This window comes from Centroberyx gerrardi, chromosome 8 (genome assembly GCF_048128805.1).
Source record: "Centroberyx gerrardi isolate f3 chromosome 8, fCenGer3.hap1.cur.20231027, whole genome shotgun sequence".
In the NCBI taxonomy this organism is placed as follows: domain Eukaryota; kingdom Metazoa; phylum Chordata; class Actinopteri; order Beryciformes; family Berycidae; genus Centroberyx; species Centroberyx gerrardi.
The window spans coordinates 14,974,292-15,000,309 of NC_136004.1; the positions used below are offsets into that span (position 1 = coordinate 14,974,292).

The following is a 26,018-nucleotide window of genomic DNA, read 5'->3' on the forward strand; positions in this document are numbered from 1 at the left end:
TCTCCCCGTGGATTGTACTAAAAAGTGTACTACATGGCATTATCAGCCGTTACACAAAGAAGGGGGGAGGTCCGCTTAATTAATGCTAATTCTTTAAAGCGCTGCTCATCCAAGCTCTCATAATAGCTCGATGAAAGCAAACACAGAGGCAGAGAGATATCTTGCGTCGCTGGATGTCCGAGCGGGCCTGCAAGTGTGTCCTCCTGGCAGGTCTACAGTACACTCTGAGTCTGGCTCCAGATAAAACAGTCAAACACGCAGATAGATTTCCTATACTCGCCGTCTGCCAGGCCGGTTTCCTGGACATGTGAACGGCATTAAGGGAGAAATGTGTTGGGAAATAACAAGAGAATAGATCCATCTCTCCTTTTTTTTTTCTTCTTTCTTTATATTCCTCCGTAGGAAGAATCTCTTTGAGCTCTCATTGGAGATTTATTATGCCAGTATGGGGGTTGTTAATTGCAATAGCACATGAAAGAGTCCTTTTTTTCCCCTCCTGATGATTGCGGATCAAGCCCAAACCTAAGTGGTGCTGGCTGGCTCTCGTAGTGATTGAACAGCCCCAAATCCAACATCACACCCGGGCCGTGCCAAATCCCTATTCCACAATGTGTTTGTTTTCCCTCTGTTGAAACAAAGAACACAGGTTTGTGATACAACCGCGGGGTTAGTGAGTGAGCTGCGATAGGGAGCTTATACCCAGTCAATACCAGGATATACCTGGGACGATGGAGGCTGGTAAATCAAAGGACACTACGGTGTTGGTGTGTACGTGCATGAGTTTATATTCATGCACACAAGTATTTTTGGCGTGTGTAAGAGTGCGCTTGTAGTGCCTGTACTGTATGTGTGCAATTGGCTCACACCCTGCAGAGATGATGGCATTGCGATGACCTCAGCCAGCACAGCACACTCCGATGCCATTGGCTCAAGCATCACATGGAGTGGCACATGGCTCTCGGTGCTGAGCAGAACTCGCCTGCCTGCCTGCCTACCTGCCAGGGGAAAGGCCGGTGGCCAATCCCATTTCCAGCAGATTAACCTAATCTGAAAGTTCAGCTCACCCTGTAATCTTAAACAGCAGCAGCGGGGGCCTGCCTCCCCTCCGATCCTCCGCTCAATTCCCTCGCCCTCTCTCTCTTTTCTTCTCCTTCCATCCTCACCTAGAAGGAAGTACTGAATGAGAGGGGGAAGGGGAGGGACAGAGGGATGGATGAGTGCAAGGAGAGAAGGAGGGAGGGAAAGAGGGATGGAGGGAGGAAGGCTGGTAATTATTTCCAAAGGTCATTCTGTTAATGACTACCCGCTTGGCTAATGAGATTCAGCAAAGCTCCCTCACCATGTTTCACCCTGCGTATGGTTCACCCGTGTGCCGAGACGTGTGAGAAGCACAGGTGTGATTTCAGCCCAGTGACAGTCCACTGGAGGGAGGGAGGGAGGGAGGGAGGAAAGAAAGAGGGAGGGATGAAAATAAAGGAAAATAAAGAGAAAGAAAAGCAGGAGAGCACGCCTGTGAGACGGCAAAAGGAAAAGAGTAATGTACCAACATCCACACCAATTTATTGCATGCCTTGCACAATGTTTCATTTGGCAATAAAACATGATTTTCCCCCCCCATTATAAATACTAGAGAGACTAATTAATTCGGTTGATTTCAGTTTCATTTGCCTCAAAACTTTTCCTTCTTCGTTCATTTAAAAAAAAAAATTTCTCCTTCCTCTCCATAATATTCTTGCACGTCAACAGAACATGTGATCTCCCTCTCTGAAGTGCCAGTGTGCTCATGCTCTGCCTCACTCTTGTGAAAATATTTTCCAGCATGTGTGCTATTCTATGTGCTTATTTGGTTTCTAAACAGCATGGAGAACATTAGCCTTAAGGAGTTTTCTCTGTTGATCAGCTCACTGAATGACTTCTTCTCATGGCTCTCAAAGACGGTATAATTACTCCGGCTTGAATGCCTTCACTAATTTACCCACTACCATTTTTACATGTGTCAGCATCCAAGAGAAATAAGGCAGTCATATCACATCTCCTGTCCTACAGTTGTCCACAGTGATTTTGTGTGGGGATGTTTTGAGGTGCTTGGATAGGGTATATGTGGTGTGACACGGGGCGGGGCGAGGGGGGAGGGTGGGGGAGTCACGGTGATCACAGTGCCTCAGTGTTTACTAGTGACGGAGAGATCAGCAACATGGCTTGTTTTTCCCGGTGAGTCGAGGATTAAGGTCTGAAGCCGCTTTGACTGACTAAGTAAATTAACCTTGTGACATTGGCAAGCTAACAGCATAAGGATTTGTTAAAACAAAGAGTGATGACAGCCCATCTGCATGCTACAGCACATCTTGAAAAAAAAAAATGCTTTTTTACTAGTTAGTATATGAAGTTGAGTGTGTTTCTTTCATGTGCAGGAAGAGAGAGAAAGAAGTTTTACCACAGCCAATGACTTCTTATAAATATATTTCCTCTACCTTCAGTTCATACTTTATACTCCCAGTCTTAACAACACAGGCAGAGCTGGCTCTGTCAGCTCACTCATTTCACAGAGTTACAAAGAAGCTCAAAGGTTGGTGGAAAAAAAAACCTACCACATATTGCATACTTGTGAAACATCTTCTCAGCGTTCAAAGCGTCGTGAATTCCACCGACTGAGGCGTGTCTTTGTACTCCTCTCTCCCAGTCTACACCCATCTATATCTCCCCTTTCTCTGTCCTTTCTTTCCGGACATGCAGCTCCAGATAGCAACAATGTGTTGTGTTGCGTTGTTTGTTCTATGGGCAAAGAAAATAAAGGCAAAAGAATAGAGTAAAGAAAAGGAGGAATACTTTTGTATGTTCTCCCCTAAACATATCTCGCTTTAGTCGCTATATTTCCCTTGCACCCCCCGTGATTGGGAACATCTGCTGAGTTCACCACTTATAAAAAGTAGTGTTTGTTAGATGGGCAAAGCAATCGAGCCCTCCCCCGCCCTCACTCTGTGTTTTTTTTGGTATTCTTTTCCCTAATAAATGCCTCAAAAACCGGTAGTGGTCTAAAAATAGTGTGTGGTGAAGCTAAAAATAGAGCCTGGCTGGCGGTCCTTGCTGGGAGAGGGGAGAAGAATAGACGTGGAATCTCTCTCTCTCTCTCTCTCTCTCTCTCTCTCTCTCTCTCTCTCTGTCTTTCTCTCTCTCTTTCTCTCTCTCTTCCCTCCCACCCTTCCTCCCTCCCTCTGTTTGAGGCAGGGTGGGTGGGGGGTGTTTTTGAACTGGAGGAGTGAGTAAGCAAAGTGTCAGGCTATTCATTCAGCCGCCGTCTCTCTCTCTGAGGATCGACCATGAAGAGTTGCCCTCGGCGACCACATGCATAAGACCATCGGTCTGAGACCCAGCGGTGCCTATAAACATTTGATCCTTGGGATAAAGAACTGTATTATTTAATTCACTGAGTTTTTTTCCCCCCCTCGCTCTACCACACAGAGGCTTCCTGTCTGCTTGTTTTTTAAACTTTTTATACAGAGAAAATAAAGGCATAGTTTAGTTTACAAATGCTATGTGCACAGTTTTCTCAGTAACATCTCACTTAAAACATTTGCAGTGAGAATTAATGCCAAAAGCAGTAGCACCAGTGATCTGATTTGCATTTTTATTTAATTTTTTGGTTTTGTTTTGTTTTGGTCTTGTTTGTGAGTCCTCTTAATTGCCACTTTAAATTGCTTTTCACCACGGTAGCAAACTTATACTTTTATATTAACAGTGTCCACAGGAGAAAGGTGAAATTCTTGTTAAAAACATGTTGATAGGCTTTGGAGAGAAAAACGGAATATCCCACCTCTATAGGTGGGGTCCAGCATGGCAGTGGTTTTCAATGGATTTTAATTGGCAGGTCTGCCCATGGCGCAAGTGACAAACCCTGAGAGGTCTCACCCTCACACAGCCAAGTCAGGCTCCTAACACAGCCGAAAGAACGGTTTTGGCATTTTACACCACATTGTGTTGTGTGTAAATATGTCTGTCTCCAGTGCCCCTTAGACACAATATTTTATATAGTATTTGCTTCTACTTTTTTTTTTTTTAAGGGGAGACTTAAAACAAAATTGCAGTTAATGTACATGATCTACAGCCTCAGCATTTTATCCCACATCAGTCGCCCGCTGCCCAGAAAAGCAGAACCTCAGACAAGAAACTATAAGTAGCATTTGGATCACCGTCAGAAGTGTTTTTTAAGGTCAATATACTGAAGCGGAAGTCTGAGGTACTCACACAACAACAAAAGGAGGTTTTAAAAATAATAGTTTGAAATGTGCCAATATGTGGTCCCTGTGGTGTGGAGCGGTGCAAAGGCAGGCCACTTCTGAGGCCGCGCTGCCAAAAGGCAAGGCTTTTCCACTACACAGCCCAAAACAATTCACGCCAGTCATTAAGATGAAATGATGCCTTGTTCTTTGAAACTATTTGTGGAAAATTCAGAATAATGAAGATCTATTTTTATAGATGGCATTCCCTGCCCTGCCTGGAGCTTCCCCCCTGGCCTCAACCAACCCCCCCCCCCCCCTCCCCCCCCCCTCCCCCCCCCCTCCCCCCCCCCCTCCCCCCCTCCCATGATTGGTGCTGTGGGCAGGGTGTGGAAACTCAAGGTCACAGTATAGAGGTCAACCGGCTGGTCATTGTTGCTCAAGGCCTCCCTTAGGCCCCCTTTCCTGTTGTGGCACCACGCGATAAGAGACACAGAGACAAAAGACGATAACTGACGATTGGTGGGGGACAAAGAGGGAATGGAGGGTGGCCAGAGGGGGACTTTAAAATTGACCCGCTACCACCCTAAAAGAATTGGAGCCATTTTGCTGTGAGGCTACACAGTTAGTCTCTTATGATTACTTAAAACATGTAATTAAAGGGTTTATACAGTCGAGCATTTATTGATTATACCACATCGGAATTACATAATGCCACGTGTCTCATTACTAAAACTGCTCAGATGGCATTGTAATGTATCTAATTAAAGCAAGTATCTACACAAGATTTAGACTCGGCAAATCAATTTTCTCTATTGAAATGGAATAGACGTACTCCAACTCTAATTTTAATAGAGATGTGTTATGTAACTGGAGTGTAGACGACAGGAAAGATGGTAGGTTGAGGGTGCAGCCATAAGTGCCCTCTTTATCCAGTTTCACTGAGCTGGCATTGTGTCTCATAGTGTCTGTCTGAGTAATTATACAGTGTAGTGACTAGTCTGAATGACCACTTTGTTCCCAGGGCTGAGATGCTGCTGTAGCAAACAGTATTGGATTCTGACATGTGCTTAGTGTGTGTCTCTCCCATATGGAGAACACTGGACCATCTGGTATTGTGCTGTGTACTGGCTAGCTGAGACCGTCTGTCTGTGAGTGGGCCCTGCTCTGCTCGGCTCGTCTTAATGGTGATTTTAGCACACTGCAGCATCACAGTGTCACACTTTGCAGATATGTGGAGGAACCTTGTCGTGCACAGTACCCTTTCTGTCTGTTTCTCTCTCGCTCTCTATCTCCCTTTCTGTCTCGCTCACTCACTCTGACACTCCGTCTCTATCTCTTGCTCTATTTATCACTTATTTCCCCTTTTTTCGTGTTTAGCCAATCTAGCGATCCCTAAACAGCTAGTAATTACACAGTTAGACAGAGTTATTACCGAACACGCGACCATTTTGCCCAGGGATGACGGATCCCAGCCGCCAGCCTTTGATTCCTGATTATAGTGCAGCAGGGCACCAGGAGCAAGGGGCTTCAAAGCCACCAAATCACTGAAAAGTCATTGATGCGCTAGTTTTTCAAACGTCGCCTCAACCAGTGCAGAGGGATTCACAGATGATGACTGAAAAAAAACAGCCGAGGCACGACTGTGATTTGGGGGTCCCATTCCTCAGATCAGTAACCTACAAAATCAACCCCCCCCCCCCATCTCTCCAAATGCTCACACAAGCAGCATGTGTGCATGCACACACACACACACACACACACCACCTAGCCATCATCCATGGGCATGCCCCTCGACATGGTCCTGGCATGTTCAAACCACGCTTCATGAAACTGTGGCCTTCTTGCCTTTGGTCTGCCATCTGCTTCCAATAAGCTAAGCCAGCCTGATCCCTCTGATGTTCCCTCCACTCTGGAAAGCAGAAAGAAAGAAAAAGAGAGAGAGAGAGAGAGAGAGGAGAGACAGACAAAAAAAAAGAGAACGATAGGAAGAGGGAGCCAGAGATACAGAGAAAAAGAGAGAAATAAGGAGAATGAGAGCACACCCCAAACACGCTTTTACCCCACCCCGGCCACCAACAAGCCCACCCTGAATGTGCTTATTGTGCAGCAGTGCTGCGGGGTCTTAATCCACAGCGGGTCCACTCCATGACCAACTCCATCTTGTTATTTGTGATGGGAAGGGACAATGTTTCTCCCCACTGCCTCACCCCCATTGACACTGAGCCACATTGCTCCATACCAATCTGCTTTGATGAAATTGAGTCTGTCAATTGGTAAAAGCTCGGGAGCTCCCTATTGTGCCGTGGTTTTCAAACTTTTCCTCTGGCAAGCCACTTTTCCCTCCAAAATTCTCATGATCTAAATCTTAGGTTTGTAAATTATTGTGAAGGATAATCTGAGAAAATCTATTTTTTTTAGGTTATCCTACTGTCTTACAGTATTCTATTCAGGCTATCGAGCATTGCAGGAAATGAAAAAGACTATTTAAATATTGTAGCCTCTAGCTTGAGATGACATTTTCTTCAAGATTATTTGGGGGCCGTTTTTAATTCCATTGTGACTCACCTTTGGGTCTTAAACCAGTCACTGAAGATGACTTCTTTAGTGCATACTGTAGGTGGCCCCTGTGGTCACATCCACCCCACACACATTCTCACACATTGCCATGGCCTGTCTGCACCACTACCATAATGCCATAGACTTCAAGGAGCACAACCTTAAAGTCTGATGATTGCCAAAGTGAATCAATCGGCTTTCTAACATTTTTAACATTTTGACAAACCGTTGGCTCAAGCTGAAACACGGTCAGGGAGAGGCTGTTTATTCCAGTTCCATTTTATTTTTCCCACCACACGGCAAACATGATTAACCATAAGTGGCACAGTTATTAATGCCTTTTTATTGTGCTCGTCTCACAGAAACTGGTGTTTTTCATCAAGAAGTGCTGAAATGTACTGCAAAAGCATAAACTGCTGCATTTAGTGGGGGAAAGTCTTTGTGCCCTACCACTATACTATCTTCTTTCATAAGTCTTGGTTTTGCCTACAATAGCGTGTGTATTCAGAAGACCATACAATGTTGGCAGTGATATAAAAGCCCTTTATTATCTACTCACTGTTTTTGTAGAGGATTTTTGCACTGATGCTGCCAGCCATTGCTTGAAGACATTGAGAAACATTCATTGGCCTAACTGTCGCCAGTAGCCATAAACACAATACTGAATGTGTCTTACCCTTCAAAGCCCACTGCCAAGATAACCACAGTGGGGAATGGTCAACAACAAAGCTCTCTCAATATACAGCCCACCAGGCTGAGTCTCTACCTGAGGAAAGATGGGTCCATCGAGCCAAAATTGGTTTGACTCAGATTCTGTTGAGATGTAGTAATGAGGGGAGGAGGACGGAGGCAGGGAGACAGACTGAGCGACAGACTGAGACAGAAAGCGAGACAGAGCGATGGGGGCAGAGAGAGGGATAGAGAGGGTGGTCAGGGTGGCAGAATGCCGAGCAGACGGATCCTGGTATGGCAGGGGCTGTGGGCAGGCGTCAGCTGTCCCTAGCAGACCCCCTGAGGCCACCCAGAATTCACACCCAGATACCCTCCACAGTTCCTCACAAGAGCTCCATGAGGTTATCACCCACACCCCAAACTATGAAACGTGTAAAGGAAACAGCTAAATGGGCATGCTTCTCTTTTAAACCCTTAGAGGACTCAAATCTTTAGGAAAGTGGAATATACATGTTTTTTTAAGACCGCATGCATAATATAGAGACTGAACTGTTACATTGACAGTTGTACTAGCACTTAGCAATGGCCACGTGCATCAGTCTCCTTGCAGCTCACACACTTAGCCTCTGATTATCTCAGTGTAACCCAGCTCACCTTCACCTAACCCGACGCTGCTTAGCCTCACTCTCTCTGGCCCTGCTCTACCCAGTCCAGCTCAGCCTATAGCCCAGTCTAGGCCAGCCTAGCTGTGGGTGCGGAGCTGAAGGGTACCGATGAGACGGGTGTCTAAGTATGTAGGACGCAGTGTCTACGCTGTGCCTGCTTCACGCAGGCCCTGTGACAAGTCGAGTCAGGAGGGAGCATCATGAAGAAGGAGTTTAATTAGGAGCAAGCCTCCAAAGGGGCCACAGAGAAAGACACAGAGCCAAGCAAGCCTACACAGCTTTTTCGCAGTCTTTCCTCTCCCTCGGACTTTCTCTCCTTCTGCTCTCTCTTTCTCTCTCGCTCTCTGTAACTCTATACGCCCCAGCGACGATATCTGCGTTGTAGTCGTTTGTAGGTTTGTAGCTCTGTCTCTCTCTCCCCCTCTCTACTCTCCCTCTTTCTCCTTTTATCTGGCTCTATCCTCATCCAGTCTCTCACTTCAAAGTGTGTCCATGCTAGGACATTTGCTCTGTTTCGTTGCTCATTAATAAAAGCTTTGGCTTAGGGATCAGAAGCTTTCATGTCCTGCAGCTGTTAAGGTGTGAGCATAGGAAATTCACTTCTGGTTGCTTAATTTTTATAGAATGGCTTTTTTACCTTGTAATTAATATATAAAGGATTTAATTCCTTGACACCAACCATCCAATACTGATTGTTTGATAATTACAAAAAATGTATTGTCATTTCACTGTTTTGTAAACAGAGGCTTTACAATGGCAAGAAACTTTAATATTGTTCCATGAAAAGTTTTACTTTCATGCAAGCAATCATTTTGTAAGAGTAGATTATTCAAATCATGTGCATTTCTTTTTGGAATGAAAATCCTAATTAGTTAGAAAAATGTAGAATTTTAATATAAGAATGATAATTTGGGGTAATATTTTTTGTGCATAAAATTCAGTTCTTGGCATGAGTGAAGTGCACCAAAGTGTTTTTGTTTAATCCACATCCTATTAGCATATTCCCTAAAGACTCTATTTCCCTGCCAGCCCTTCATATCCATACTCCTCTTTCTTTCAATATCAGCATAGTAGCTGGGAATCACTTTCCAATGATCATTATTCCCTCAGTCATTTTGAGAGACTGCTCTTTGATGTCTCTCATATAGCGATGATGATGTCACTGGATAAGAGACTCAGAGCCTTGTTTGGAGCAGCATGTGGATGACTTTATGGAGAGCAACGAAATACATAACAAATTCAGGGCGCAGAGAGAGCAATGGGCAATTAGAGAGGGAGAAAACACGTAGGATGACGAGGATCGGGTGAGACGGGGGTGGGGAGCCGGGGTGGGGGGGGGGGAGGGTGTTAGAGTGAGAGGGCCTTCTATGGCCATATCAACGCTCCGTAGGATATGATTGGTTGTCGGGTGGTGTGTCAGTCTTTGGCAACAGGTGTGATGTCCTTAAACAGGTGGGCATAACTGGGATGAGTGGCATAGTGCCCTTGTACCGCACCCTGGATCTGCTGAGCCCCGCTGGAAAGCTAAGCCTTGGCCACATGCTTCAAAGTCATATAACACTCGCGCTCTGGCTCCCTGCACCCCATCAACACCCAACTCAGCCATTACCCCCCCCACCCACTACCCCCACCCCCTCCAGACCACCAGCTCAGTTACCCCATATGGGTCTCACCTTTACCCCAGCCCTCGTTCCCGCCTCCCAGCATGCCCCGGCGCTGCTCTTCCTAGAATGGAAGTGTTATCTCATGTGCTCTGTGCTGGCGGCGGTAGGCGGTTGAATTCTGTGCTATACGAGTAGAAAGTAAGTCGGTTTTTCCTTGAATGCATTCTCATGTGAACAGCGAGAGAGGCCAGCGGTTCAGCTCTTGTCAGTTCAATATGAATTCTTGCATCGCCAAGACCAGATTGGAGCTACACAAAAGAAATGGGAAAAGTTTTACATCTCACGCCTTTGCCAAAAAAGACAGCATGCTAGACCTTTGCAACCCCTTTGTTCTTTTGACTCATCCACCTCAGATAGAGCAAGAGTGCCTGATTCACTGTAGGTCTGTTAGAAGTCAGATCTCCTGCGTTGCCTTGGCTGATTTGTTTGGTGTGATTTCCTGAAGACTGTCAGAGATGTGAGAGACGCTTTCAAATTCAGAACTCCAGATTTCCACTCTGGGGGCCAAGTGAGGATTCAGAGTGAGAAGAGGAGAGCCAGCAAATGTTGACACGCTTACAGTAGATGCTTCGCCACGAGACGCCTCAGGAATCAAACAGCTATCACACACACAAAAGAAGCCCTCTAAGTTCACTAAAACCACACTCAAAACAGGGCTTTGTTCTGCTGACATGAGAGATGACTGGATTGTTATTTGTTTTCTAAGCAGGCAGATCGCTCCCTGTCACTTCTACTGCCAGTTGTGATGGAGTAGCTAGCGCTCGTATCTCTTCCGTGAGTGAGTACTGAAGGAGACAAACAAATGAGAGGGAGAAGTTCACTGAGATTAACTTATCTTAGCATCTATCTTTCTCCTTTCTCCTGCTCAGTCTTTCTCTCTTTTTTTTTTTTTTTTTTCTCAACGCTAACACCCACTCTCACACACCCACACAGGCACACACAAACACAGACTCATTCCCCTCGTTCCCCTCCCACACACAGACGCGCACACACACGCTCACACCGACAGACACATGCGCACATACACACACTAAAACATATACACACAGAGAGAGACACACACTTGATCAGCATCAAATACAGGGTGTGCTAAAGTAAATTTAATTACGTCTGTCTGATATGGAGCTTCAGATGAAAGCAGGAGAGCGCAGTGTGAAGCGACGTCTGCGCAGACAGGAGCAGGCCCGTGATATTCCTCCTGTAGACTAATCTCCCTTTATTAAAGCCAGCCGTGGAGGAGAGGGAAGGAGGGGAGGTAGAGAGTGAAGGGGAGGAGGGGGAGGGGAAGGAGGGGGGGTGCCTTTGATGAGATCTCTTAACTGTCAGCTACTGTACTTTTCTTCTTCCTCGCTCTTTCTTTGTCTCCCACTGTACGAGGCAAACGAACACAGCACCCATCGGTACATCCCTGCTCGCTCAGGCAAACATACCCTCGTGCTATCACACAAAGTAATGTGCTCTGAAACTTATCCCTGTTGTTATGGTTGTCAGCGATATCTAAAGAAGGACAGAGAGGCAGCTTACTCTCTCTCTCTCTCTCTCTCTCTCTCTCTCTCTCCCTCTCTTTGTGGCTCTCTCTCTTCCATCGGAGGGAGTGGTGAGCGAGTGGAGAGTGGGGCTTCTCTGTCTGTCTGCTGTTTTCTGGCCACTCTAATGGGGGCAGGTGGCCATCAGGTGGCCAAAACAGAAACTGCCACATTTAATAACACATAACACATACCACCGAACTGAACTCAGTCACCTTTCCTGTATCTTAGTCCTATTTCATTATCTACTGATGACTATGGTTGTAAAATGTGTTTTACTCCCATGTTTTATGACTGTCCCCCCTTCCTGTGTAATTATGAGGTTTTAAGGTCCCATGCTGCCTCATTTGGTCGAAGAGTCTGAGCATTTGTTATGTCTTGTTAGTGGATGCGATTAAATCCTTTGTGCCATCCTGAGTGTTTAGCTGCATGTTTACTTGTTGACAAAGCAGCCACTGTGTCCTCACCTCACCCCATGCTGATGGAGGTTAGAATGGAGCCTGCCAAAAAACGATTCATCATAAAGGTTAAAGATGGAGTTCATCTTTTATGGAACATTTTCTCCGAAACAGACAAAGTTTTGTAATAGAGAAAACACTTTTGAAATGCATTCAGCAGAGATAAGCTTGAGTCGGGGCTTAGCTTCTGTTAAAGAAATCCCTAAATCATTTTCCAATTTGTTCCTGATCCAACTTGTGTTTTGTCAGGATCGATTCTAAAAGGCACCTCCTCACAGTTCATCTCCCCCCTCCCAAGCTGTACTCCTGGGTCCCTGTTCCCCGCCAAGCCCTTCAACTGTGTTGTGCAACTGCTCTGTTTGCAGACGTTGAGAAAGAAGGGCCTAAACGGCTGTGACAGCCCCGACCCCGACGCAGACGACTCGGTCGGCCACAGCCCCGAGTCCGAGGACAAGTACAGGAAAATAAACGAGGACATTGATCTGATGATCAGCAGACAGAGACTGTGTGTAAGTACCCTTTGTTGAACCCCCTGAGCCTTCCTCTCACCTTTCTCTCCTCTCTCTCCCTTTTTGTCCCCTGTCCTTTCTGTCCCTACGTCCTCGTCTCCTCGTTTTTTGTCATCTGTTCCCTACCATCCGTCTCTCCGTCCCTTCATCTGTGTCTCCGTCCGTCCGTCTCTGTGGGGGTTGTGGGACCTGGCAGGCATTGAGCAAGAAGGAGAACAAAGGCGGCGAGAGCCCGGAGCTCGAGTCTGCTCTCACCCTCACCCCACGCACTGAGGAGAAATACAAACAGATTAACGAGGAGTTTGATCACATGATTAAAACTCATAAGATACCCGTAAGTACTGGGTTGATGCTACGCTGCATCCTCAGCTGGCTAACAAGATGCTGAGTGGCCAGTAACTGTTCAGCTAACCCAGCTAACCACCATTGTTTGCCACTAGACTAAATACACAAAGTGAGATTTAACCACAATCTAGTAGGCAAATACGGATATGTAAATTACAACTAGCAGCTATATACTTACAGTGAAAAAAATTACAGTTCTTTGATTTTGCTTGATTATAGTTGAGGGACAGTCCTCAAATTTGACATAGCTTTAACCATAACTACCAGGCATTTTTGTTATGGTGATTGCGTGCTTTCTCTCATGACAAATTTTAACCTTACTGGTATCCCACCCTGAACCCGTTACCCATAATGCCTTGCCTGGCTCTCAGGGGAGGTGTGGTCTGCATGTGCTTTTCCTTTTCCTGCACCAAAACACAGCGCTCAGTCACCCGCAACAACAAGGACAGACATTATAGCAGTATAGTGAAACAGCAGCAGACATGCTCACCCTCTTGAGCATGTGTCTATATCTCACACGTTACATGAGGATGAAAAAACACAATTATCTCTTTTCAACCTTCAGTAACCTCAAAAAAATATAAATAATGAGGCTAATGAAGCCAGCGTCTAACAGTAACATCTTTTAAAACAACATCTTTGTTGGTGGCCATATGTAGATCTAGAGTTTGTCAGCTGCTGGAGTTATATTATACAGCATTAATTTTACAGAAGAATCAGATCTTAACATAGTCGCCAGAAACCACAACATAAAAGCTCTTTTCAATGTCAACTGAGCTCGCTCTCCATTCAGAAAGCACCATATTGGAGTGGTTAGCGTTCTAGCCATACGGAGAAAGAGATAATTCCACGGTAGATAATTCAAAGAAGAACAGTAGTGTCTGGCAGAGTTGTGTGGAGCAGGGGGAGATGTGGTTAGAAGCAGGGCGAGGGCTGGTGAGCTGGGGTGGCGTGGCGGGGTGGGGTGGGGTTGGGATCGGGGCTGGGTGGGGATGGGGGTGGAGCAGCGGCGGTGGGGGTGACTCTGCTCACAACAAGTGGCAGTTCAGTGTGTGGTCAGGGTGGCTGCCAAGCACTGGGCCTCTGGATTGCAGGGGACTGTTGAGGGGACTGTGGGGAGAGGGGGAGGAGGAGGATGAGTGAAAACAGGAAGGATGGCACCAGTTAAATGACAGCTTGCAGGCGGGGCCCATACACCAGTGATGGGGTGTGTGTACACACAGACACACACAGCTATAGCCCCCCTACCCCCCACACACTCGCTGAACCACAGAGCATATAGCAGCCATGAGGTACAGAAACTCCGGCAAGGAATCCAAGATGGAAGAAATTAGTGAAAATCTTCAAAAAATAAAACAGAACCAGAGACAGCCACTCGCTAGTTATGAAAGAAAGCAACCATAGCGTTTGGCTAGCCCACTACTGTGTAGAGTTGCAGCAAAAGCGAAACGTGGAGAGGCCTGCAATGAAATATGGTTAAAGTAACCCTCTTTGTACTGTGAAATAATATTTGCCCTGCAAAAAGAGCATTAGCTAAGGGGAGAAAATTGAAGAAGACTAGGCAGGGCTCAGGCTCATATCCTACTTCCACGTCAGCCAGGCCGATGTTCCCACTGATGAGCTCCCTCCATTGCCCTGAGACACATGGCAGCAATTTAGGGCCCTATTTTCTACTTCCTAAAGCTAACATGCAGGATCAACCACTTCCAGGGCACTCCCAAGGTTAAGCCCTTCTGCCAAGTGACACAATAAACATGACAAACTAGACGCCTGGGGCCAGGAGGCCTTCCTAGCTACCTCTACTCATGTTCCTGATGAGACTGCTGACTGATCATCTGCCACTTAAAAAACACTTTGCATTAGCTCCGTGTGACAGAGAAATACGTTATTCCTGTATATACATACAGTAATTCAGCCATGCTGATTGCATTCACTGCTCAAGTCTCAAAGCCACTCTACAGGACATACTGTGTAGAGTTTTATAGTGAGCTGAAGACAGACTGAATTATCTTTAGCTCATTTAGAACAGTGGGATGCCATTGGCCTCATTCCCAGTAAACCGTAGCCTTCTTATTTCTTTAATGTAATAAACCAAGAATGTATTTCTGGGAATATAAATGCAGTGACCACAGCACAATCTTTCAACCTTTTGCTTTCACTAAAGAAAATTTCATTAGACTGTCACAACATGTCAGGGGCAAAAAAAGTTCATTTACAGGAATTATATTAATAGAATTCAAAGTAGAATAGAAGAGAATGCCCATTTTCCTCTTAGTATTTGCTATTCCCTCACTCTCTGTTGGATAAGGTTTGTATGATAGAGTGTAGCCATCCCATATATCAGCTTGCAAACATTTTGAGTTACTCAAAGAGGAGTTTTCTAAGCGCTCACCCTCTCCTTTTTGTGTAATGCTCCCCTTCACCATCTCTACTGTCTCGTTCTTTGTTCTAAGAAGTTTTCTCTACCATTCATCTATGCATGCGTGTCTATTGTTAGTTGTCCGTTTGTCCTTGTGCACTTTGGTGTCTTTCAGTGTCTTTTTCTCTTTTTTTTTTTTTAACGGCATGTGTTTGACTGCTTCTGTTTTATATTCCTTTGTGTTCCTGGAGTGTTTCTGGAGTGTCATGTCTCTCCCTCTGTCTGTGTCCATTCCTCTATTTGATGGTCTTGTTTTAGTTTCTTCACTCACTGTGTTTGCTGGCACCTCTCAATCTCTTACTGTTTGGTTTAAACATTAACCATTCTCTCTCTCTCTCTCTCTCTCCCCCCCCCCCTCTCTCTCCCTCTCTCTGTCTCTCTCAGCAGGCCGTGCCCCCATCTAACTACGAGATGCCCGTGTCCATCCCCGTTAGCAACCAGAACAGTCTCATCTACAGCCATCCCGGCGGTTCCCTAGGCAACCATAACCTGTTGCCACTGGCGCACCATGGCCTACAGAGAAACAGCATGTCTCCCGGAGTTACACACAGACCCCCCAGTGCAGGTAACACAGGTGGGACCTCACATGCACTCATGCACCCATGTACATACAGTCGGAAAGACACGCGTCTGTGTACGACTCTCTACTCTCTTTTTCACACATGCACGCAAACACACACTTCAAATACGCCATCTATTTAATTGTGCAGTTACCAATAATGTTCCACCAGAAGGCAGTGAATAAATCAGAGGCCAAACCCCCCCATATTTTCACGTATTGCCTGCTCAGTATGTTATTTAAAGCAAGTCGATGATTTAATATTGCATTTAACCCCGGCCAGAAGTCTGGTTGATTTAGTGTGAGGTTCTATACAGGGGATGTCTGGCCCTATGTATAGGTATTGAGTTGCTGGTGACATAAGCAAATCAGGCCTGTCGGTTTGTTATTGTTGTCCAGAGTCCTTATTCTGTCCCTCTGGTCGGTAGGCTGCTGCCCACACCCTCACCCTGTCATTACAACTGGATGCTAGAAGCGCCAGCACAAACTAAATATGAGTTTTGGCGCTCGCAGCATCCACACCAAACCGCACACGTTCTGGGCCCTCCCACTCTTCCACCTCACATGGCTTAAAAATAATAATGTGTCATTTTTCTTGGACGGTGTCTCCATGTATCCACTCGCAGTGTCCAGTTGCTCAGAGCGTTAAGGTTTTAGTGGGAGGCAGTATTCCTTTTGGTATCAGCACACGTATCATGTACACACACACACACACACACACCGCGGATTATGACTAAAATTTAGTTTTCTACTGAAAGGCAAGCAAGGTAGGAGAAGAGAGGCAATAGTGGATGTAATGCAGGTGTGAAAGAGGGAGGTCTCTCCTCTAATGGTTTTCCACTCTTTTGCTCTCTCTTTCATCTTTCAGGTGGCCTCATGGGTGCTGACCTCACCACTGGCGCGGGCACCAGTGCTGGTAAGAATGGCCTCCTCTTCTCACTCGCAGTTGTCTGCTAACACACACACACATGCACACGCACACACACATACATGGTACCCACTCACCCACTCGGGGCCATAAAACGCATGACTAATAGTAACCCAAACCCAAGTGGAGATTCTGTCCATGATGTGTTGATGTTAGTGGTCTTGGAGTTCATTTGGGAATGTTTGCCCAGTGCTGGGGCTGTGACACATCCTGCTTGGTTTCAGCTATAAAATGGTACAGCAAGTGGGGGGGGGAGAAGTAAAATTATATTATACAACAGCGGATAGACTGATGGGCAATCAGGAGAGGTGCTGGACTTGTGACTGTACAGTTTAATTCCTTTTCTCTTACTCCTCCCCTCTCCCTCTCTCTCTCTCTCTATCTCTCTCTCTCTCTCTCCCCCTGTCTAACTCTCTCTCTCTCTCTCTCTCTCTCTCTCTCCCTAACTCTCTCTCTCCCTCTCTCTCTCTCTGTCTAATGAGCCAAGCAGCAACATGCTGCATATATACGACCCTTTAACCGCTATTTATTTCTGCTACCTCTTGGGTTTTGATGTAAACTGCAAATGACAACACCCGTAGTTCCCATTTGGTCCAAGTTGTTTTGCTACATAAACTCTTTATACAGGCTAACTACTATCATATGTCTGCAGCCAAATTAATTCAATGTTTTGAGTAGCTCACCATGCCATAATGATCCTGTGGAGAGTGGAGCAACCTATGTTTAAAGAACATGTGTGTGGGATCATGTGTGTTAGCCTCTGGGGATCAACGGGTGTGTCTCTTAGGATATGTCAGGCCACTGTTTATTGCAAAGAGACTCCCTTTTAAAGGGTTAAATTTTACAACCCTGAAATACAGTGCAGAGTATAAAAAGGGGGAGTCGGGGGGGTCAGTGGGGCACAGCTGGGCAACCCTGTCTGGCCCCTAGGGCTCCATCTGAAGGGTCAATGCCTGGTTCCTCTGTCTGGCCACTCATCACACACACACAAACACACACACTCACATACACACTCACAACAGGGCCATTTGTTGTGGCGTGTGTTCCATCGGCGGCGTGCTGCAGAGCGTGCTTCAAATGTAGCCTTTGTGTCGCCACGGTGAAGGAACAGAGGCGCTCTGTGAGAGCTCCGCGTCGCTCAGCAGCGGCGAAAAACACGATGTGGAGAGAGAGTCATGTGGAAGCTAAAAGATTCCATTCAACGCTCTTAAATCTCATCTAGAGGGAGAGAGAAAGAGTGTGTGGGGGGGGGAAACCCCAGTGATGAATATCCACTGATGGTGGAAGCATGTGTGCAAAGGAGAAACAGTGGGGGAACACAGATGGAAGTGTTCTGTGAAGTTGGTCAGCCATTTTAATGATGTTCTTCTGAGTGACTCAATGTGAGGTGGCCCAGCCACTGTGGCACCGCAAGGACTGGTTTACTGTTCTTCTTCTCCTCAGCGCGAGTTTTGATAAGCTGATTGTCTAGGTAGCCGTCTGGTTGCCTTTCTGTGTGTGCCTTAAGTGGCATGGCCTAAGTAGCACAGGGGTGTGTGTGTGTGTGTGTGTGATCATGTTCACCCACCCACACACACACACAAAACTGCTCCTTCGCCACTCATGTCATGGTTGTCAGCAGTGTCAGATTTGATTGATAAGAGAGAAATGACAGCATTTAATACTGGAAGGCTGAGTCATCATGTCCTCTTTATGGAAATGCTGTGGGAGGTGTATGTGTGTGTGTATGTGTATGTTTTCACATCTATGTATGTGTTATATCTGTAAACCCCTTTGCTAGCTAGGAGAGACAGAGAGAGAGAGAGAGAAAGTGGGTGAAGGAGAGAAGGGAGCCCCGGACGCAGGTCCCAGCTTGTGAACACCTCCCACCTCCATTTGTGCAATTATGTAGCTGTCAGCTCGGCTCTGATCAGCACTCCGCTCACCAAAGCACATTGAAAAATTAACCAGCAACTCCTGTCACCTCTCACCTTGATCACACACCAATTACTCTCTAAAACAAGGTGCATACAAGATACATCATTATGACATCTTGTGCCTCAATCACACAGACATTACACACAAATACAAGCTACACTTACCAGCACGCACATTTTATAACATTGGACAGTCACCCTCTGACCTCCTATCATGCTACTGCTAACTCGCCCTCTGAAACCCCATGAAGCTGATACAGTAACTGGCAAGCGGTCAGGTTCAATAGATCAAACGATGTGTGTCTCGTGTGTGTCAGCACCTCACACTAACTGTACAAGCTGTAAGCGTGAGTGTGACACCTTGGTTCAGTTGGTGAATTCAGTGTTGAATGCACATTTGGCCAAACCGCAACGGAAGAGTGTGTGCGTATGGGGAATAGAATGGAGCGCGCCTGTTAGACCACAACAGGACATCAGAAATTTGTTCAGTAACAGTTAAATGTACATGAGTTTAACCACACCTCTCCTTTGTGTGTGTGTGTGTGTGTGTGTGTGTGTGTAAGAGAGAGAGAGAGAAAGAGAGAAAGAACGAAGGCTTGGAGGGGGGGTCTTGTCAAACACATGCACCTCGAGGTGTTCTAGGTTGTAACCATGGCACCTATAGAGACAGTTTGCAGTCCTTCAGCTTTGACCTCAGGTCTCCCCCAGCCCTCAGAAATAGCATTAAGTTGTTTATCTAAATCTCAGATCAGATGTTGCTCGCTATGTTTGAGCTTGATACAGCAGCCAAACAGACTCCTGGCTGGGCTGTGTTAATTTTGGTACTTCCTCTAAACGGTTGACGCCAGCCTGCGTCGCAGCTCGACTGTGCGAAGTAGCACAGAGGAGAAGAGTGGAAGTGAACACTGGATATCATGTCTTCAGCTGTTAACATCTACAGCACTCGTAAACATCGGACGCAACTGGTCTAAGATCCGGGTGATCAAGCTACAGAATAGAATAGAAGAGAATCATTTCATTTGCAGTTCTAGCTCCATTAACTTGTGATTTAACTTTGTGAGGGCGTAAGGACTGGCCTATGCCACTCGTGATCATAGTCATCCAGCAGCTAATTGACTGGACTGCAACCGTCTCCACGGGGTGGAAATACACAGATGTCTGTTTAATTGTCTCCAAGATGGAGTCCATGTCATCTTGACCAAACTGTGTATTAATGTCTCTGTATGGCTCAGTCTCTTTTTTTCATCTGTACAGAAACACTGATGTGCTTCCTGCTGGGTTATTTACTAAAATGTATGTGTGTGTGTGTCTGTGTGTGTGTGTGTGTGTGTGTGTGCGTGCGTGTGCGTGCGTGTGTGTTTGTGGGTGAGTGAGTGAGTGAGTGAGCTCATTCATCTATCTCCACATGCACCCACTCCACCTCACAAAGGGCCAGCCATGAGAATGAGAGAGCGGGAAAACTGAAGAGGCAGCTGCCTCTTCGCTAATGTGAGATTGACACTGGAACTAAGAGGGTCCAATACAAAACACACACGTGCATCCATGCGCATGGCCTGCGCACAAGCAGTCATAGAGCATATCTCATAAAGTGTCTCAAGTCATACTGCGCTTATGTTAAATATACAGCCATGCACATGCAAAATTACATGCACACAGCAGAGCATACAATGGCACACAGAGTCCGTGTTGTTAACATCAGCTTACACAAGCACACACCACACACACGCCAGCAGTCACACACACTGTTTTTCTCGTTTTCTGTCAGACGGCCTCATTTTCTCTCACCGCTAGCGGTCGTTTACTCTTCAGATTGTTCAAATTGAGCTTTCGAGACTTTTCATTTCCAAACAACAAAAACCTCGCTCTCAAATTAAACAAAGATCAGCAAGGGAAATTGCCCAGGAAGACATCTGCGACTCATTTTCCCCTGGAGTATATGATTAGGAAATTCATTTATGTCTAACGTATAATTCCTGCCCCTCTTTCAAGTGGGAACGTCCACACAGTGCCCTGTGTTCTACCCCTTGGAAGAAGGAAGGAGAAGTAGGGGGAAAAACAGCCTGTGGGATTGGGTTAGAAACAAAGACTATGCTGCTTGCAAGACTGCTCCACTCTCAGCTTTTTAATGATGTTGCTAGGATGTTGCCCCACTGGTTTTGAGCGAGGAACGGGTGCTACACTTGGCCCTCCGCAGCTAGGGGAATGCGGATCCGGTGGCAACCCCAAGGCAGGGTCTTTGTCTGGAGGAACCACACATGTGTTTAGCTCTGATGGCCAAATGATGGGTCCCATCCCTCTGTGGTCTCGCTACCCGTAATTAGATGTTTTTACACGATTCACTGGCTGTTGCCGGGTACATATAGCTTTAACTGACAGTGACAGAGGTGGAGGGTGAAGTCCTCTCTGAAACAAGTGGATGCCTTCATTATATAACAAACAGTGGTGAATGTTAAGGACTTGCGCAAAAACAGTCGGTCTGTTGACCGTCTGCTCCACCAGTTCACACTATTCTTATGAGTCTCCACGGACTGGTGGGCTAGTAAAATTTCTGCCCCCGAAAACCAATAATGGAGATGGGAGAGAGACACTGACAAGGAAGACAGAGTGAAAACGGGTTCCTGTAGTTCTTAATTAGGCTACAGCATCATGGAGAGTCGGATTTCCACTTGTTAAACTTTTGAAACATGTTTGGCAATATGCGGAAATTTCTTTGGTTCATAGATCATTCAAGTATATAATATTTCTCTGACTGTCTTTCTCGTTCTCTCTCTCTCTCTCTTTCCCACCCTTTCTTTCTGCTTTCTCAGGAAATGGGTATGGGAACCACCGTAACTCGCCCGGTCTGCTGGTCTCTCCAGGTGGCATGAACAAGAACATGCAGGCTAAGTCTCCCCCACCCATGAACTTGGGCATGAACAACCGCAAACCTGACCTACGTGTGCTCATCCCGCCCGGCGCCAAGAACAACATGCCCTCCATCGTGAGTAACCTCCTTGTCCCTCTTTCATTTTCGTCGTTCCTCCTTTCCCTACTGTATATCTCCCTATCTGCGGGGGGTCTTCCCTGTTCGTTTGCTATTGTTTATTTCCTTTCATCTCTTAATATCAGACTTGGGGCTGATGAGGTTATGTTTAGCGATGAGCTTGATTTTAGATACATGACGTTTTTGTTGTTTTCTCCTGTTCCTCGGCAGCTTCATAAAGCTTAGTTCAGATTTTACATTTGGCCCAAGTCTGATATTGTCTGATATATTTGTTCTGTCATGTGTATGTGTGTTGGCGTCTATACTGTAGATCCCAATGTATTTTTTTCCTCTTTTGTCTTCATAATAAGGTGTGATAAGTTAGCGTAGCAGCAATAGTCCTCAGCATCCCCTTTTCACATTAGTTCTGTTTGCATTGGCTCAATCCTATAGCGGCTCCATTCCTAGATCCACACCCAGCCACCACTTCTACTTGCACACTCACACTCGCTAATTTGAATTTATCACCCTCCCCCTTTTAATGCCGTCAGTCTGAGGATGTCGATCTGCTATTGGTAAGTCAGACTGCCACTCAAATTTAGAAATAAAAAAAAATGACCCTAATTGCACCCTAAAAACATTATCCGCAAACCTTACTTTTATAATCAGAGACTAGTTAAGACGAGAATAGTACACATTGTAGAACTTCGCAGTCGCCCGAGTAAAAGAAACTTTGATTTACATTCAGCGGTTGTCTCTCAATGCCGAGGTTTTTACAGCAAGCTCCGACACTTTGAGAAAAGTAGTCCTGGGTAACTTTCACCTTCATTGTTGCTGAGTGTGCTGGAGGCCCCAATGTCACCTCAGAGGACATTTTGTGAGGACACATAGTGCCATCCAGTGGTGCGTCAGAGTAAAAGCAGCCTGGCCTCTTTTCCATCTCTCCCCTTGTATATATCTACTCCTCCCTCCTCCCTTCCTCTTATCTCTTTGCCTTAGTCTGGAGCGTTGCAAAGCACACCAGCGCGCAGCTTTTATTACTCAGAATCTAGAAATGAAAGGCAACAAAAGAGTACACTTTCATATTGCATCAAACCTCCATCATTTTCTGCCAAACCCTCCCCTCTGCCACAGTAAAGTGCCTCTCCCTTGCCGTCGCTACCCCGCGTTGCCGTGGAGACCGATGGTGTTACTATAGCGACAGTGGGCCCTCGGAAAGGGTGGTAAATGATAGGGTTGGCAGGGTTCAGCCGTGCCGCATGTCAAGTGATTAATTTCCCCAGAAGCTGGCATCACATTCATTCTCCTAGCATCTGTGGAAGGAAAGAAATGAACGAAAAACGAAAAACACAACTTTCTTAGTTTATTGTTTATTTTTTTAAAGGCTTTTTTTTTTTTTTTGTCTGGAGTTGATTTTCGATGTGCTCAAGCTTCTCCCCTCTCTGTCGCTCTCTGTCTGTCACTTGCTCTCCCACAGAACCAGAGAATAAACAACTCTCAGTCTGCTCAGTCATTGGCCACCCCAGTGGTATCAGTAGCAACTCCCACTCTACCAGGACAAGGCATGGGCGGTTACCCATCTGCCATCTCTACTTCCTATGGTACCGGTACGTACCAGAGCTTCTACTGTCTATATGTTCTCCACACATTTTATTCATGTGTTGAATTCCCATTTGTCCATTAACACAAGCTCAATGTTACATTCACACTGTCATTTATTTAGCTGCAATATGTTTTAGATTTAATGTAATATCTTTTATCTTACCCAACAATATTCTTGGAGACCATAATTGTCTTAGAGATCTTGCGTCGGTGAAAACGATAATTTTACCAGTTTGTAGTTTATGTGTAGGTCGGTTACATCTGAAACCTTCACTTTACCAATTCCAAGTGTTATACAGTAATCTAACAGAAGAGGGTGCTATTGTCACACACGTATCCCTCATCACACCCACTGACACAGAACACAGTCATGCAGTGTGACATAATGGACACCAAATTGCAAATGGATCATTTTAATCCTCACTTTACAACAATTATCAGAGCTGTATTCTCTTTGACCTGTTTGAACTGATCTGAACCACCTATAACCTGCCTCCTCCTCTCTCTTCTTCTGTATGTGTTTGTGTATACACAGAGTATTCCCTGAATAGTGCAGACCTGTCCTCCCTGTCTGGCTTCAACAGTGGCAGCTCCCTTCACCTTGGCTCGATGAGCGGGTGGCAACAGCAACACCTCCAGAACATGCAGCATTCAGCCCTTGGCCAGCTAGGGTGAGTGAATTAAACTTACCAGTGAGGTGTTGTGTTGTGTTGCATGTGAAATGCATAATGTAATACATACAGAAGTTCTCACATTACTTTGACAATTGCGTAAGCATAAGCAACCTGTTCTGGCCAGAAACACAGATTCCTCCATAAAGAAGAAAAAAAGGATAAATGACAATGATATTGTAGATAGATTACCTGCTGCAAATTGGTTGCATGAGACTTTTTATTGATACTCCACACTCAGAGGCCTAAGCGCTCCTCACTGTTCTCTGCCTTCACTTGGCAAGGTCAAACACAAACATGACATCTTTCTGTTTTCATGTGATAGACTGTGTGTACACGTGTGTGCATGCATGCATGTTTGAGTGTGACACAATGACTTTCAAATCACTTTGTTTCTTCCTCTGTAACTCTGTAACACCTTGCGTTTCCTTTCCTTCCTACAGAAATTGCTCTAGCTCTCACTTATGTCAGGGTTCAAATCTCTCCCTGCCCTCTGCTCAAAGCCTGCACATCAAGTCCGAACCTGTTTCTCCTCCTAGAGATCGCACCAGCAGCACACCGGGGGGCTACGGCGGCGGAGTGCCGCCGCCCCAGAACCCCTCGTCCCGCCAGGACTCGGGACGCTCCCCGGTCGATAGCCTGAGCAGTTGCAGCAGCTCCCACGAGGGCAGCGACCGTGACGAGCACAGGAACGAGTTCCACTCACCTCTGGGACTGGCCCGGCCCGCCCTGGACGAGCGCGAGAGCCCTTCCATCAAACGGGTGCGCCTGTCAGAGGGATGGGCGACATGATAGCTCTCTGCTCTCCCCGGCGGCGCCCCGAGTTGCCCTGAGCCCCCAACACGCAGCGTTACGATGCCCCCGAGTCAAGCTCCTTCTCTTCCTCCTCTCACTCGATATCACGAGTCACTCACCACCCGACCCCACGGCCTCTCTCCTTTTATCTCTTTATCGCTGAAGGAAAGAAGGGGGACAGCCCTTTTCTCAGATCTATTTGTAACGTTTGTTTTTTTTTCCTTGATTTTTTTCTTTTTGCTGAGTGTGTGTGCTATACATATTGACGTTATATAAACCAGTGGGGTGTTGTAATGGGGGTTTGGGAGGGTGGGTGTTGGTTGGGATGGGATCAGGGGGTCTTTTTGTTGGGGAACTATGCATAAACTGTATTGTGTGTGGATAAAAAGAATCACGTATGCATATATCTTTACACGTGTGTGTATGTGTACATATATGCATATCAACAAATAAACAAAAAAAGTCAGGTACTCTGTTTCGTAAAAAGTACTTACAATTTGCCTCAGCGATATATCAGTGACTAGAGACAAAAAAAACATGAACATGAGAGTGAGCGTGTCGAGTGGAAAACACCTTAGCACTTGAGTTGGACAACCAATACATGTGTACAGTGTCAGTTTCATCGCTATATACCTTCTCTGCAGTTCTCCCTTGCAAAAATGTGTGTTAACATTAGATGATGTCATGTTGCAGGTTCAACGTATTTATGTAAATAGAGGGTCAAGGGGGGAAGGGCGGGGGTCAAAAGTTGCCAGACATTACAAGATTTATTTACTCACTAAATGAAAAGCTATTATGCAACATTTGAAGGATTGTACAGGTAAACAGGCAGACCCGATGGTAGACGTGTGGAACCTTTGATGATTTTAGCGCTCCTCTTAAAGAACGGAGCTGAGCGAGGACCACCCTTTGATCTAAGAGCTACGTTAGTGTAATCGAGAAAACTCTGGGTCTTGTATTAACTATTCAGTATTAATAAACAAAAAAAGGAAAAATAAAAAACAATTGTACGATACACTTGCTTATATTTTCATATGAAAGGAATACAATGCAAAGCATTTTTGTGGCTTTTTGTAGTTTCTATAAGCCAGAATGTGTTTTTTGATAGCTTTGCTAATAAGAGATGGATAGTTCAACCAGAGGTGAAATGACAGGGCTTTGAAGCCCTAAGCCATGAAAACAGACTGAGATCCAATGCTTTGCTGAACTGTTTTATCTTTGTAGAGGTTTGTTTTTAAACGTGTATTTCTAATTATATATAATAATGGTAATATTAAGAATCTTTAAAAAAAAATCTGTGAAATTAACATGCTTGTGTATAGCTTTCTAATATATAAATATATATAATAATGATTTTTTTGTTGGTTTCTTAGTGGAGTTTCTATGTGCAGTTGCACATATTGTCTGGTTTGTTTGATTTGAGCTCTGAACAGTGCTGTTCGGGTTTGTATTTAGTCTAACCTTAAAAACCAGCTGGAAAGCATTGCCAGGCTTTGTGTAAATGAGGAAAGACAGGCCTAAATGCTGAAAAACAACCTGTTAGTGGAAAATGTC

At 45.6% G+C, this 26,018-nt stretch overlaps 1 protein-coding gene across 2 annotated transcripts in view; it reads left to right on the plus strand.

Annotated features, from left to right (window-relative positions):
* mef2cb (myocyte enhancer factor 2cb) overlaps positions 1-24,744 on the plus strand; it is a 61,904-nt gene extending 37,160 nt beyond the window's left edge. The window contains exons 4-10 of one of the 2 annotated variants that reach the window (XM_071899813.2): positions 12,124-12,267; positions 15,416-15,596; positions 16,459-16,506; positions 21,242-21,414; positions 22,874-23,003; positions 23,534-23,669; positions 24,113-24,744. In XM_071899813.2, coding sequence (XP_071755914.1) covers positions 12,124-12,267; positions 15,416-15,596; positions 16,459-16,506; positions 21,242-21,414; positions 22,874-23,003; positions 23,534-23,669; positions 24,113-24,461 — 1,161 coding nt within the window. In that variant the 3' untranslated portion in view covers positions 24,462-24,744. The remainder of the gene's footprint in view (positions 1-12,123; positions 12,268-15,415; positions 15,597-16,458; positions 16,507-21,241; positions 21,415-22,873; positions 23,004-23,533; positions 23,670-24,112) is intronic. The other variant, XM_078285056.1, reaches the window with a different exon arrangement.
* The last annotated feature ends 1,274 nt before the right edge of the window (positions 24,745-26,018 follow it).